At 43.9% G+C, this 16,115-nt stretch overlaps 1 protein-coding gene across 2 annotated transcripts in view; it reads left to right on the forward strand.

Annotated features, from left to right (window-relative positions):
• Positions 1 to 13,482, forward strand: part of GATAD2B (GATA zinc finger domain containing 2B) — a 70,989-nt gene extending 57,507 nt beyond the window's left edge. For both annotated transcript variants that reach the window (XM_084769159.1, XM_084769158.1), the window contains exons 3-11: positions 2,763 to 2,892; positions 3,493 to 3,624; positions 4,805 to 4,936; positions 6,115 to 6,285; positions 6,823 to 7,138; positions 9,525 to 9,727; positions 11,336 to 11,446; positions 11,596 to 11,713; positions 12,988 to 13,482. In XM_084769159.1, the coding sequence (XP_084625285.1) occupies positions 2,763 to 2,892; positions 3,493 to 3,624; positions 4,805 to 4,936; positions 6,115 to 6,285; positions 6,823 to 7,138; positions 9,525 to 9,727; positions 11,336 to 11,446; positions 11,596 to 11,713; positions 12,988 to 13,121 (1,447 nt within the window). In that variant the 3' untranslated portion in view covers positions 13,122 to 13,482. The remainder of the gene's footprint in view (positions 1 to 2,762; positions 2,893 to 3,492; positions 3,625 to 4,804; positions 4,937 to 6,114; positions 6,286 to 6,822; positions 7,139 to 9,524; positions 9,728 to 11,335; positions 11,447 to 11,595; positions 11,714 to 12,987) is intronic.
• Positions 13,483 to 16,115: the final 2,633 nt, after the last annotated feature.

Consider the following 16,115-nt stretch of genomic DNA (forward strand, 5'->3'; position numbering starts at 1 on the left):
TAGCAGGTAAAACTTTAATACTTGCATGTTCCAGTGCTTTTAAAAATGTTGGATTCCTGGCACAGTGACACATGTCTGTAGTTTCAGCACCTAGGAGGCAGAAACAGGCAGATCTCCCAGTTCCAGGCCAGCTTGGTCTACAGAGTGAGTTCCAGGACAGCCAGGGTTATGTAAAGAAAGAAACCCTGACTCAGAAAACCAAACTAAACAAACTGGAATCAAGACTTGACATGGGCTTTGCCTTATCTATGCCATCTATCTGTGTCTGGTTGTATCTAAGCATAAAATACTGTTTAGTGTTGTGTACTAGTGTAAGTAACTGATAATGTTACACAGTTCTAAAATGTCCAATCAGGAATATCTCTGCCCATCTTGCCACCCAGCAGCCTCAACAACAGAAGTACAGGGAAGAATGTTTAACCTTAGAAACAATCTTGTTACAGAATTTCATAATGCCACTAATTAATGATATAAAATCAATGAAGTGAATCAATGGGGGATTTCCAGGCCTCAGAATTGCTCACCTGGTGTGAGAAGATGAAGAAACATAGACATGACAAGTAAAACATGTACACATTTAAATTTAGGCACTTGGGTTAGGTTATTTGGTCTAGAGAACAAAAAGCTCCTTTTTACTCTAGTGGCATTTTTCTTCTAACTCGAATTTTCAGCTTGCTGCCTGATTTGTAGCTGCAGTGCAATCCAGGTGCATTTTCTAGTCCACAACGTAGCCGGTCTCCTTACTCCCTCCACTAGTAACTCAGGTTTACCCTGTTGAGAAAGTAAAGGTTTATCTCACTCAGGGATACCTTGTTTAAAAGACATCTTTAGCTGGGAGTGGTGGCGCATGACTTTAATCCCAGCACTCTGGGAGTCAGAGCCAGGCAGGAGTTCGAGGCCAGCCTGGTCTACAAAGTGAGTCCAGGACAGCCAAGGCTACACAGAGAGACCCTGTCTCAAAAAACCAAAAGAAAAACAAAGACTTCTTTAGGCGAGACCAGGAATGGTGGTGCCCCTGCTGTAGTTCCAGCACTTGGGAAAGGAAAGCAGGGGTTACTTGTTGTGAGTTCAAGGTTAGCCTGGGCCACAGGGGCCATCAAGGTGGGCTAGTGGGTAAAGGCATTTGCCACCATAGCTGATGCCCAAAGTTCAATTCCTGGAACCTCACATACTGAAGGATAGTACTGATTCCACAAAGTTGCCCTTGACTGCCACATCTGTACCCTCCGTGGATGTACAGACGTTAAATTAATTAAAATTAGAAACATAAAAAAAGCCTTCTTGGGGCTGGAAATGTTGCTCAATGGGAGACGAAAAACAAGAAACGTTGAGAAAACAGTGCATAGGGTCTTACAACTAATAACCTATTAGCTTTTGGGTTTTAAGTTCCCTTTAAAGACCTGCAAGCTCATCAGCCTGTCCTAGACTTACACACTTCCAGTCACTCTATCTCAAAAGCTGTAGCTCAGTAACTGAAGGTATGCCTGAGGATCTGGGAAGCACTGAGTTCTACCCCAGTGCCACAAAAGAAAGCCAGGCGTGCTGCTGTGCTCTTGAGGTCACTGAGCTTGGGGTGTAGAGACTGGGAGGTCAGGGTTTGGAGGCCTGCCAATTGCATGAGACTCTTGTTTTGCAAAAAACCGGGGCGTGGTGGCGTTCACCTGTAATCCCAGCACTCAACAGAGTGCAGAGGCAGGAGGATCTCTGAGTTCAAGGCCAGCTTGGTCTACAAAGAAAGTTCCAGGACAGCCAAAGCTACACAAAAACCCTGTCTCAAAACAAACAAATCAAGAAAGGTGGGAGCATAGATTTGTTTATTTGGGAATCTTAAGGAAATTAGATTTTTCAAGTTCCATTATATTCTGTTTAATATATAAAATTCTGCAGAATTTTAAAACTGGGCTGCAGAAATAAAAACAAGGGTTATCAAGTGAATAGATTTGGGAGTAAGAAAAGTCCATGTGAAGGATTTTAGATGACAAAGTAGTTTTGGATGAATTTCTTTTCAGGGAAGGTACTAAATATTCTGGCTAGTGTGTCTTTGGTTTAATCCTCCAGGAGGCTGTATGCTTCAGAGTTGATACTGTCAGTGTCCTCAAGCCATTGTCCACACCTGCTTTTGCCTCTTTTTATTTTTATTTATTTTTGTTTTTCGAGACAGGGTTTCTCTGTGTAGCCTTGGCTGTCCTGGACTCACTTTGTACAGCAGGCTGGCCTTGAACTCAGAGATCCACCTGCCTCTACCTCCTGAGTGCTGGGATCAAAGGCGTGCACCACCACGCCAGGCCTTTAGCAGCATCTTAATTATTTTTTTTCCTATTTAAAAAAAATTATGTGTATGAGTATTTTGCCTATACGCATGTCATGTAATGACATGAATGCCTGGTTCCCATGCAGGCCAGCCCTTCCTTCCATCCCCTAATTCACGCTCGCTTACTCGCTCGCTCTCGTTCTCTCTCTTTTTTGGGGGGAGGGGGGCCAGGGACAAGGTTTCTCTGGGTAACAGCCAGGCCATCCTTCATATCTTGAAGTTTCTCATCACTTTGTTTATGCTTGCATAGCCTGACAGATTTTAGATTAGAAAAGTATTTGCTAAGGTTTTGCTCTCATTTGCATCTTAGTGCCTTTAATCTAGAACTTGTCTATCTTTTGCTGAACCAGGACAGACCTAAGTTCCCTTGGATTTCTTTGTTCATTGTAGTGGAGAAATTTTCTTAACTGCTGCTGTTGGAGATACTATAATTTTTCCTTTTCTTGCCCAGTGAGCCCGACCGAGGAAGGCTAACTCCTTCCCCAGACATAATTGTTTTGTCTGACAATGAGGCTTCCAGTCCCCGGTCCAGCTCCCGGATGGAAGAGAGACTCAAAGCAGCCAACCTGGAGATGTTTAAGGTAAAAAAAGAAGAGAAGTTACTGGTTCTTTCTCCTTCTCCTCCCCTCTTCCTCCTCCTCCTCCTCCTCTTCCTTCTTTTCTTCTCCCTTCTTTCTCTTCCATTCTCTTTAATTCCCTGGCTTGGTTTTGTATTTTTGTTTTGATTTGCTTTTTGGATCTAATAACTACCTATTTGATAAATTCTTCATGTTGATTCAACATGAGAGGTAGCTGTCAGCCAGCAGAAACGATAGTTTGCTAAAGCATGCATATAAGCAATCATACTCAATATAATCATCTTTAAAAGTGGAATAGAACTTTGTAATTAAGTCACATAACAAAAACAAAAGAAAAAAGATTTAGTGGCTATTTTAAAAGAAAATGTTGTTTCCTTCAGTCTTCTGGTTTTGCCAGGAATGTACTGATTGGCATTCATAGTCTCCAAGTGCTTTTTAAGTACTCCGTGAGTGCCATTCTACGTGGGGGACAAACATAGAGGCAGATGCGCACTTCTGCCTCTTGTAGAAGAAAGGTAGAGGAGAAGCATACATTATTTTTTGCAGGAAGGGATTCTGGGCACCTGCTGCTGTTGCTGACCTACAATCTCCATGTTTCCGTAGGGGAAAGGCATTGAGGAACGGCAGCAGCTTATCAAGCAACTGAGGGACGAGCTACGATTGGAAGAAGCTCGTCTGGTGCTGTTAAAGAAGCTGAGACAGAGTCAGCTACAGAAAGAGAATGTGGTCCAAAAGGTAGTGTTTCTAGGAAGGGAGGGGGAGAAGTAGTTGGGGATGAGATGGATGGGTAAAGTCAGTTTGTGGGACTTTCTCTGGTTCTGTAGTTTTTTTTTTTTTTTTTTTTTTTTTTTTTTTTTTTTTTTTGCTTTTTCGAGACAGGGTTTCTCTGTGTAGCCTTGGCTGTCCTGGACTCGCTTTGTAGACCAGGCTGGCCTCGAACTTACAGTGATTCGCCTGCCTCTGCCTCCCGAGTGCTGGGATTAAAGGCGTGCGCCACCACCACCCGGCAGTTCTGTAGTTTTTATTTTTAGTCTCTATAAGCAGAGTGGTTAGAAAGTAGTAATTGTTAACCTTCAGTGTTAAAAAACCGTGTGTGTGTGTGTGTGTGTGTGTGTGTGTGTGTGTGTTTTGCCAGCACTTGGAAAGTTGAGTTAGAAACAAGAGTTAAGATCAGAGGGCTGTAGAGACAGCAGTTGAGAGTGCTAGCTGCTCTTGCACAGAGGCTGCCTTTGGTTCTCAGTACCCACATGGCAGCTCACAACCAGCTCTTAGTGCAGTTCCAAGGGATCTGATGCCCTCTTTTGGCCATCTGCAGCCACCAGGCACACATATGGTACACAGACATAAATGAAGGCAAAACGATCATGTACAAAAAATTAATAAATCTTTTTTATGAAGGAGTTAAGCTGGCCATGTAAGACCCTGTCCGAAGAGAGAGACAGAGCCTGGCATAGTGACACATCCCTTTAATTCCAGTACTTGGGAGACAGCTGAGTGGACTTCTGAGGCTAGTGTGGTCTACATATTTATATATTGAGGTCCAGATCAGCCCTGGCTATATAAAACAAGATCCAGTCTCAAAGAAAGAAAAACAAAAAAATAGAATAAAAAAAATCTGAAAAGCCCTTTATTTTTCTCATCTTTATTCCTTGTCAGTAGGAACTTCAAGTTCATTTTATACTCGCAAGGAAAATTGAAAGCTTAGATCTTTACCAAATTTGACCTCTGGTTTTTGATTTGGGTTTAATTTTCTTGTTTCTTGAGGCAGGATTTCTCTGTGTAGCCCTGGTTGTCCTGGAACCCACTTTGTAGATCAGGCTGGCCTCGAACTCAGACCCTCCATCTCCTCAGTACTGGGATTAAAGGTGTGCCACCACAGTCAGCCTCACAGTCTCATTTTCTCTTTCCCTCCCAGACTCCAGTTGTACAGAATGCAGCATCGATTGTTCAGCCATCTCCTGCACATGTGGGACAGCAAGGCTTATCTAAGCTTCCCTCCCGGCCTGGGGCTCAAGGGATTGAACCTCAAAATTTGAGAACATTACAGGTATGTGACCCATAATGGGATTTTACTGTTGGGGAAGTCTGTCTCTCCTGACTTCATATGAGGCCGGCCTGATATACACAGTGAGTTCCAGGACAGCTAGGACTATGTAGAGAAACCCTTTGTTTGTTTGTTTGTTTGTTTGTTTGTTTGTTTTAAAAAGCACCAGGGACTTGGAGCTAAAGAGATGGGTTTGCAATACTTATAGGTGGCTTATAATTCTAGCACTAAGGAATCATAACACTCTTCTGGCATGGCATTCATGTACACATAGAGACAAACACACAAACAATAAAATAAGTCTTCTTAAAAAATTGAAAGTCAGAGCTGGGGTGATGGCTTAATGGTTAAGAGTACTAGCTGCTCTTCCATAAGACCTCGATTTAATAACTAGCACCCACAAGAGGCTCACTTCTTTCTGTAACTCTAGTCTTTTTTTTTTTTTAATTAATTTATTCTTGTTACATCTCAATGGTTATCCCATCCCTTGTATCCTCCCATTCCTTCCTCCCTCCCATTTTCCTCTTATTCCCCTCCCCTATGACTGTGCCTGAGGGGGATTACCTCCCCTGTATATGCTCATAGGGTACCAAGTCTCTTCTTGGTAACCTGCTGTCCTTCCTCTGTGTGCCACCAGGCCTCCCCCTGCAGGGGACGTGGTCAAATTAGTCTTAAGAGCTAATGCCCTCTTCTATAAGAAGTCTCCTAGGGCACCACATACACATATAGTGCATGGACCATACATGTAAGCAAAATACTAATACATATTTTTTAAAAATAAAATGAAACATTTTTTTAAAAGCCAAGAACTTTATAGCTACTAACCAGCATTTGGAGTATGGTAAAGGGCCTGGAAAGATGCATCAGAGGTTAAGAGCACTTGCTACTCTTGCAGATGACCTGGGTTCTATTCCTACCACCCGCATGGTAGCTCAAAACCATATGTAAGTCTAGTTGCAGGGAATCTGATAGCCTCTTCTGACCTCAGCATGAAATGAAAATAAGTAATCTAAAAATAATTTTGACTGGAGTAATAGTACCTGTCTCCCGCTGATGGTTGAGTGAAATCACCTGTGTGTTCTCAGGGTTGTACTTGCTGTCTGTGGTAAGCAGTGTTCTGACTTTGCATTTTATGGGGTATTATGCCATGTGTGAGTTCTTTTCCTGTTCTTTCCCTTTAGGGTCACAGTGTCATCCGTTCAGCAACCAACACCACCCTTCCACACATGTTGATGTCCCAACGTGTTATTGCACCAAATCCAGCCCAACTTCAGGGCCAACGGGGGCCACCGAAGCCTGGCATTGTACGCACCACAACACCTAACATGAATCCTGCCATCAGTTACCAACCAGTAAGAGCGAGTGCTGGTGTAGAAACAGAAAAATCCTTCATTTCTTTTAAAAGAACCACAGATTTAAGTTTTGTGTATAGAGAAACTAGGACAAGGGAGTGATTTGAATAGAGAGCATTTCCTAGAATGGATGCTTTAAGGAATTATATAAAAATGGTGGCAGAAAAGTAGTATATTATAGAGCAAAGCTAAATTAACGAAAATCTGCTTTAAGATATAGGTCTTAATCCAGGGGTGAGAGTAGAATAGAAATGATACAACTATAGTAGTTATGTGTATGAAATTCTCAAAAGTAAATGTATGAAAAAGAAAAGGAGATGGAAGCATGTGTGTGACAAGAAGCATGGGCACATGAAAGCATCTCCGAGGTTTTCTTTCTTGTCATTCTTTTTTTTCTTAGCTCCCAGGATTATCTTTTAGTGATAAGTTGAATGTCTTGAAGAAGCTTAGCAGTGCAGACTGTGGTCAGGTAGTGTCCTGTTAACAACTCCGACCTGGTCTCCACTTAGCAGCCCCCTGTCCACTATTCCCTTTCAGCAGTCAAGTTCTTCTGTTCCCTGTCAACGCACAACATCTTCTGCCATCTACATGAACCTTGCCTCCCACATCCAGCCAGGGACTGTGAACAGAGTGTCCTCACCACTTCCAAGTCCCAGTGCCATGAGTGACGCTGCGAACTCACAGGCTGCAGCCAAACTGGCTCTTCGAAAACAGCTGGAAAAGACGCTCCTGGAGATACCACCTCCAAAACCTCCTGCTCCCTTGCTTCACTTCCTGCCTAGTGCAGCCAATAGCGAGTTTATCTACATGGTAGGCTTGGAAGAAGTCGTACAGAGTGTCATCGACAGCCAAGGTAATAACTTCCTTGTAGTTGCCAAGCATCTGGGCAAAGAACAAGTATTAGAGGGAACTGTGCAGTATTACAGAACTGCTCTTAATCCAGGCCTGATAGCTCATTGCTTATAGCCCACCACTTTGTAGGCAGAGGCAGGAGGATTGCTCCAAGTTCCAGGCAAACCAGGGCTACATCTTGAAACACTTTAGTACTCCTGTGCTGGGTGTAGTGTCATGTGCTCTTATATAGTTTCACTGAGACTGAATGGGAGGACACTGAGCATTTGGGGCCAGCCTGAGCAACATAGCAAGATCCGTCGGAGGTGCACACAAGTAACTTTACTGCTTAGGAGTCTGAGGCTGGAGGATCTCAAGTGGGAAGCCACATAGAGCTACATAGTGAGACCTTTTCTCTCAGTGAAATCCGCTCCATCAGTTAGTTATACAAGCTTTGGGGAGCAATAAAGAGGCCTAGAGAGTATGATCAGTTCTTCTGAAAATAAAGTTTTGACAGCCCAGTAAAAAAATAAATAAAAAAAGAGGGCTAGAGAGATGGCACAGTGGTTAAGAGCACTGGCTGCTCTTTTAGAGGACCTGGGTTCAGTTCCTGATATACAAAGTACACATAATGTATTTACGTTCATTCAGACAAAGTAACTACACATATAAAAGTAAATAAATCTTAAAAAAACAACCAAAAAAGAGTAGAGTCTAGAGATGTAGTTCAGTTGGTGAACACTTGCTTACCTGGAAGGTAGAGGTAAGAGAATTACAATATATATATATACACACACACACATACACAATATTACTATATATATATTATATAATATATATCCAGTATATTGTATGGTTTTTGAACTTGTTTTATGTACATTGCTGTTTTTCCTGCTTGTGTGTCTGTGTGAGGGTTGTCGTATCCCCTGGAACTGGAGCTACACAGTTGTGAGCTGCCATGTGGGTGCTGGGATTTGAACCCGGATCTTCTGGAAGAGCAGTCAGTGCTTGTAAGCTCTGAGCCATCTCTCCAGCCTGTGTAGTTCCTTTTTTGAGAGGGTTTGTTCTGGCTCACACTTTGGGAGTGTAATCCCATAGTAGTGAGTCAGAGGCATCAGGAGCTTGAAGTAACTGATTATATCACACCCAGTCAGGAAATGGAATGATGAATATATCTTGTTATTGGGAGAGGGAAGGTTTGTTTTGTTGAGAGAGGATCTCACCATATAATTCTGGGGGAAAAAACCTTTGGGGGCTGGAGCCTGTAATTGTGAGGCAGAGGCAGGTGGATCTCTGCAAGTTCGAGGCCAGCCTGGTCTACAAAATGAGTCCAGGCAGCCAGTGCTATACAGAGAAAACATATCTCAAAGAAACAAACAAAAAAAGGTGCATCAGAGTCCCTGAGGTGGGTGCACAGAACTGAACTCCAGTCAGTCCTAAGAGCAACACAAATGCTGTTCGGTTTTTGGGGGTTTTTTGTTTGATTTTTCTCAAGACAGGGTCTCTGTGTGTAGCCTTGGCTGTCCTGGACTCACTTTGTAGATCAGGCTGGCCTCGAACTCACAGCGATCCACCCGCCTCTGCCTCCCTGAGTGCTGGAATTAAAGTCGTGCACCACCACGCCCAGCTCCACAAGTGCTTAACAGACTGCTAAACTATCTCTCTAGCCTCTAAATTGTTTTGGTTTGTTTTTGTATAGTTTCTTGTTTTAAAACTTTTAACTTTGTTGGTGGGGAGAAAAGAGAATAGGAGATGTCAACAGGAAACATTGTTGTCATTGGGAGGTCAGAGGACAGCTTTGTGAAGTCATTTGGTTTTTTTCTTTTGTTTTTATATTTTTGAGACCGGGTTTCTCTGTATAACAGAGCCTTGACTATCTTGGACTCACTTTGTAGACCATGCTGCCCTCAAACTCAGAGATCCACCTGCTTCTGCTTCCCTGAGTGCTGGAATTATAGCTGTGCGCCATCACACCCAGCGTCTTTTTTTTTTTTTTTTTTTTTTTTTTTTTTTTTAAGATTTATGATGTATACAGCACTCTGCCTGCATGTATGCCTGCCCTCCAGAAGGTGGCACCAGATCTCATTATAGATGCCTGTGAGCCACCATGTGGTTGCTGGGAACTGAACTCAGGACCTCTGGAAGAGCAGCCAGTGCTCTTATCCTCTGAGCCATCTCTCCAGCCCCAGCCATCATTTCCTTCCTTAACCTTTACATGGGTTTCAAAGATGGAGCTCAGTTCCTTTAGGCTTGCACATGCAGCACTTTTACACACTGAAGCATTTCACTGACCCTGTATAGTCTCTAAGTTAACAGGATTAACTTATAGGAAAGATACTTAGTCAAGAGTAACAGAAGAGGCGAAAGATGTGAAACCACTAACTGTTCTTTTTATTATTTGTGTCTAGGCAAAAACTGTGCCTCACTTCTGAGAGTCGAACCCTTTGTATGTGCCCAATGCCGCACAGATTTCACTCCTCACTGGAAGCAAGAGAAGAATGGTAAGATCCTCTGTGAGCAGTGTATGACTTCCAACCAGAAAAAGGCTCTAAAAGCTGAACACACCAACCGGCTGAAAAACGCTTTTGTTAAAGCCCTACAGCAAGAACAGGTAAGAATTCTGATTCCTACCTTAACAGTCATCTAAACCACTTTGGTTTTTCCCAAAAAATTGTTGCTTCTAGTTTGGAGGAGTTACCCAGGTGGTTCACATAAGAGTTTTGGTCCTGGAAACCCAGGTTCCTTGAAAAAATAAAAAAATAAAATCAGGGTGTGGTGGTGCACACCTTTAATCTCAGCACTCAAGCGGTAGAGGCAGGTGAATCTCTTGAGTTTGAGGCCAGCCTGGTCTATAAGTGAGTTCCAGGACAGACAGTCTAATAATAAGACCTTGTCTCCAAAATCAACAAAGCCAGGCAGTGGTGGCGCACACCTTTAATCCCAGCACTCAGGAGGCAGCAATAGGCGGAACACCATGATCTGAGGCCAGCTTGGTCTACAGCATGAGTTCCAGGACAGCCAGAGCTACACAGAGAAACGCTATCTCAAAAAAGAAAGAAAACAACAAAACCTTAAACAACAGTAACATAAAATACACGTTTTCTTGCGAGGTGTAGAGGTACACACCTTTACTCTCAGCACTGAGGGAGGCAGAGGCAGGTGGATCAAGGCCAGCCTGGTCTACAAAGCAAGCTCAGGACAGCCAAGATTACACAGAGAAACCCTGTCTCAAAAATGAATGACAGCAACAACAAAGCGAGTCTACAGACTTCCAGGCCAGCCTAGACTAGGTAGATCCAGTCTCACAAAACAAAAGAATAAAAACCTTTTCGTTACTCTGTCCCTTCTGTATCCTTTGGTTGTTTTTGATTGGCTGAAAACATGGATGCATGACTGAGATTAAAGGCCAGAAAGAAGGCTTGGATTTTGACTTTTTCAAAGCTTTGAGGAAAGTCTCACCATGCGCTCTGAATGGCCTGGAATCTCTGACCCTCCCATCTTTGAGAGCTGGGATAACTGGCATACACCACAACATGCAGTTCCTCTGTTACTCAGTTTATTTTGTCAGACAAATGGATTTTGTTGGAAAGGATTTGCTCCATACTTTCAAGTGTGCAAGCTGTAGTTACATGCCAAAGGAAGAACAGAGGGTACAGTAGCCGGTGAAGGTCAGTGGCAGGAGACGTGTGTAAGCACCTCCTAATAGTAGCTATAGAGTTAGAAAGTCTTCAAAGGAAAAGAGGCGTTAAGATACTCGGGTACTTTTTTCTGATCCGTTTCCCACTCTGCTAACCATCAGAGTCCTTTAGTAGCATCGTGAGCCTTGTGGAAAATAGGCAGAAATGAAAAATACGGTCCAAGTTTAATGACAGACCATATGCTTCCCATTTCTGGTTTCAGTCTCTGGCATACATAAATGAATCCCTACAACCTTAAATAAATAGGACCTCAGTGATTCATTAGTTTTAATTATATTACTATCCATTGTCCTCCAGTTATCCTCATGAGAACCAGCTTTCTGGAGAGACAGAAATGTTTTTGATCAATAAAACTTGTCTGCTTGTACCTGGAAATCTCAGTGTAGCCATTCCACTAAACTTTCTGCCTTTTCTGCATTATTTGGTAACTAGGTGGCATCATTATAGAAATAAGACCCTTGGTTTTCTAGTTAGAAAATTACGTGCTGTCTTACCCAGTCTCATCAAATAACTCCCAACAGGAAATTGAGCAGCGATTACAGCAGCAGGCAGCGCTCTCCCCTACTACAGCTCCAACTGTATCCAGTGTCAGTAAACAGGAGACCATCATGAGACATCATACACTTCGGCAGGTGAGGAGCTTTTCCACAGCTCTGCGTCTCTTGGGGCCTGTGCTTCTGCAGGAAGTGGTTCTGTTCTCTTTTTACTACTGTGTTTTTATCTTCCACTTGCACTAACGTAATGGCCAGATTTCAGCAACTGTCTTATCCCCATGTTGCAGGCTCCACAGCCGCAGAGCAGTCTCCAGCGTGGTATACCCACATCAGCCCGCTCCATGCTTTCAAACTTCGCACAGGCACCCCAGTTGTCTGTGCCAGGCGGCCTCCTTGGTATGCCAGGTAAGAGGAGTCACAGGCATGTACCACCTAGCTTTAGTGTACAGTTCTTTTTGTGTACATGGGTACATGTATGTATAGAGGCTAGAAGTCAGTCTTAAGTGTCATTCCTCGGGTACTGTCCACTTGTTTTTGAGATGGGGTCTTGGAATAGGCTGGCTGGCAAACAAGTTCCAGAGATCTGCCTCCCATTGCTAGGATTATGAGCATGTACCTCAAAACCTGACTTTTTAAAATTTTTTTTGGTTTTTTGAGACAGGGTCTCTCTATGTAGCCTTGACTGTCACTTTGTAGACCAGGCTGGCCTCGAACTCACAGCGATCGCCTGCCTCCCAAGTGCTGAGATTAAAGGATTGCACCACCACCCCCAGCCTGACTTCTTTATGGTGCTGGTTTAGGTTTATCAAGCTCAGGTTCTCTCCCTCCAGCCATGATAAAATTTTTTTTTTTTTTTTTTTTTTTTTTTTTTTTAGTATGTATGAGTGTTTCACCTACATGTATGCTGTGTACCACTTGCATGCCTGGTGCCCATAGAGGCCAGAATAGAGTGTCTGGTCCCTTGGAACTAGAGTCATTATAGTTGTGAGCCATCATGTTGGTGCTGGGAGTTTAAACCTCAGCCCTCTGGAAGAGTAGCTAGTGCTCTGCTCGTTTTTTTTGGGACAGGGATTCTCTGTGTAGCCCTGGGTGTCCTGGACTCGCTTTGTAGACCAGGCTGGCCTCAGGCAGATGTGCCTGCCCCTGCTCCTGTGCTGGGATTAAAGTTATGCACTACCAGGTACTAAGCCATCTTTAGCAGCCCTTTTAGGCCTGTTGTTCCTTTGCTTTCTGTTTTCTCCTTAGGGTATAACTATGCTTTTGTTATTCAGCAAATGAATCTACTAAGTCATATGAGTGCCCGAGGATTTTGGTGCTTTCATTGGTCCCACGGGGTCATGAACTATCCAGCCTGAGTGATGCAGGATTCTTTATGCCCAGTGGTCTCAAAATCAGAGCAGATGATTGACTGATTCTTTCTCCATTTCAATCATTTTTTTTCTCTCATCACTCTTTAACCTCTTTCTTCTATACTGTACTGTAAGCGCTGTTCATTATTCCTGGGAGGACTGACATTTCTGGAGGAGCTCTTCCCTGAAGCTGAAACAGCCAAGGCTAAACACGTGCAGGCAACTGCAGATGTTTTCTCCCATCTCTCACTGCAGTCTGGGATAGGACAGAAGGTGGTGTCATTTCTTGTCTCTTAATACCTGTCTCCTCCTTCTGTCTCCTGGATCTAGGTGTCAACATTGCGTACCTGAACACTGGCATCGGAGGACATAAAGCCCCCAGTTTGGCAGACCGGCAGCGTGAATACCTTTTAGACATGATCCCTCCCAGGTCTATATCACAGTCCATCAGTGGACAGAAATAACGCCTGTTCCACTGGTACTGCGCATCCTTGAATCCTTTACCCACTTCTCCCATTGCCCCCAACTTCCGTCGCATGCAGTGCCTGTACTGGTGCCTACCATACACGGAAAGCAAAACTGAAAAAAACAGAAGACAAAAATAGACATCAACAAGGAAACACACGCCCCACCCCCACCTCCCCTTTATTGCACACGCTGCCATCTGTTCTCCTGCTGCTCTGTCTTTCTCTTCAATTCCCTTTAACAGTGAGGTGGGTCTTTGCCTCTGATAGAGGTCAGAATGAGGTCCTGGGGAGAATTTAAGCCCTTTGATGTGTGTTTCTAAAGTTTATTTTATGCTATAATTATTATCATTTTTAATTATATTGTGTGTCTTCCCTTTGTTCTGTGGACGGTTACCCCCACCATCTTCTGTTTTCTTTCCTTTCCTACCTCCCTCTGCTAATCCTCCCTCTTTTTTTAAAAAAAAGAGATATATATATATATATATAATATACAGTTCAGTGATCACATGCAGATTGCAGTGGATCCTCAGCTGCCAAGTACAAAATGACTGAGGATGTTAGGGACAGAGAATTGGAATGCACTTAACCCGAGCTGTGGAGTGGGCATCATCAGGCAAGTAGGAACAGCATCCCAACTACAGTTGGCAGGATCTGGGCAGTTTGTGAGGCAGTATTCTAGTAATAAAATTGAGCTCTTTAAGAATGAGTAAAAGAGCCCTCGGGGGAGACGCTTAAAACAAAAACCTACCTGTAATTTAAATGTGGGAGGTAGGGGAAGAGGTGGGACATGAGTTTAATGCTGTCCCAGAGAGGACTGCGACCAGGTCCTGGCCTTCTAGCTCCTGGGGAAATAAGATTGGTCTCCTGACCCCAGTGAGGACACAGAAGTCTGTTCCAGGCCAACTGTCTTGACATTGTTTGTACTTTCTTTGTAAAATTGTCTCCCGTCACATCCTCTCACCCTTTTAGCAAATGTTAATCTTCCTTCTAACTGTAACCCCAGAGGAATAGCTGTTTCCAGGCTGCAGGTGGCTGGGTGTCCTAGAAGTTGGACTGGATAGAAGTGAATCACATGATAGAAGGAGAAATTAGACATAGGGGAAGAGGGAGTTTCTCCCAGGAGTTGAGATTCTCACATTTTTCTCTCCCTGTACCCTCTGAGTGCTGAGAGATATGGGTGTAAGCCCCTAATCAGGTTGGTGTCCCACTCTGACTCTGCTATGCTGACTGTAGATCCAACTCCTCAGAGCCAAGCAACTTGTCAAACCAGTTTTGGACCTCGGTACACAAGTATTGTCTTCCCCCAAGCTCCGCTCCCCAAAATTTTACTCATTTTGCCATTTTGGTTTTTTCTTTTTTTCCCCCTTAGGAGCTACTAATGTAGAGAATAAGTTGAATTGTGCAATGTTGCTGTTCTGGAGTTAGGGAGATTAGCATCCTGTTTGCCCATATTGTGGCAAGGAGGAGGGGACCAAGCTGTTTTTGAGGTAAGGGAAGCCTGTAAATGAAGGGTTTCTGCTCTCCTCAGAGTGGACATGCACCTGCCTCTACAGCTCCAGAAGCCGTCAGAGTGTACTGGGGACACTTTGAGCGAAGACGTATGAGGAGTTGTGTAATAATTTGCCCTTGATAACCACCTGAGGAAGTTCCCTCATTCTTATTTTTTAAAACTAAATAATTTTTTTAAAGTAAGAAGGCACTTTTAAAATTATACACACACAAACTGCACACCTTTCCCATAAAATGTGGGGTAGGATGGGAAAGAAGCTGAATGGAGCCCAGTTCCCCACTCTGGTCTCTTTCCCAATCCTCCAGTGCCACTGTGGGTGATTATACTGGCCCTGCGGGCCTTCCTGGCTTCTTTCTTTCCTCCCTTTCCCTCAAATTCATTGAGCACTTAATAAAGGAGCAGAGATGCAGCCGTGTCTGGCTCCCCACATGGTGAAGTGACCTGGAAGCTGGATGCTAGGGACAAGTAGTGTGAGAGGTCATTTCAAGTATTTTTCTGGGGAACGTGGTGCCCCTGACTGTAAGTGGTAGGGAGGGTGGGGGGGCTGATGGAGCTGGGTCTGGGATTATTTTAAAATTATATATATATATATAAATAAAGATATATTCTTACATCTTTTCTTTGCCCTCTGTGCTTTGAAAGCACTGGATAAATTGATTTTGTTTTTCTCTTCCACAAAATTGGAAGGTTTTTCCCCCTCCATTTTAAAGCTGTTTTTCTTAGCAGTCATCTTGCCTTGTGGCATGTCTATCTAACCTCTTCCTACCCTGTGATGAAGTGCCATTTCTGTTACGTCTCCCTGACCCCCAACTCAGAGGTGCTCAGAGGTACAAGGTGCCCAAGTTTGTCAGTTGAGATTAAAAGGAACAGAGAATGTGCAATACCGTCCAGCTGGGGCTTGTCCCTGCCCTGAGCTAGGTCCTCTCCCTGGGAGCCAGGCCACTCTGAATAGGGTTTGAAAGTGAGATGTGTAGACATGGGGAAGGGTGGGGGAGGAGAGCCCATAGCGCAGTGCCTGACTAGGTTCTGGGCCACAGGGAAGAGGTAGACTCTTCCCTGCTTTATCCCTTCAGGGTCAGTTACATAGAAGCTGCTTAAACTACTAGTATAGCTCTGTGGCCCGTGGCTCAGTCGCTGAGGTTTTCTTTCTCATCCTCTTTCCCCATTGTCAGACTCTTCCCAGGAATTAGTGAGAGGGTGAAGTCTTTGTTAATCATGGTAAAGTATTAGCCTTCCATCTCCTCTCGTAGCTCCTGCCCCTGTCTCCCTGCAAGCCTCTACACTTTACGTCACTGATAGTCTTGTTTTCTTCCAACCGCCCCCCCCCCTCTTTTTCTTTTTAAACTCTCATCCTCAGGCCATGGGCCCTTACAGACACTAACCCTCATGCCCTGAGGACCCTAGTCCAGTGTCCTTGACCCTTGGGCTCTGACTCTCAGGTATTTGTAGAGAGGATCCAGCCCGTTACAGTCTGGCTTCCT

Source organism: Acomys minous (assembly GCF_964271855.1).
Source record: "Acomys minous genome assembly, chromosome: 19".
Lineage (NCBI taxonomy): Eukaryota > Metazoa > Chordata > Mammalia > Rodentia > Muridae > Acomys > Acomys minous.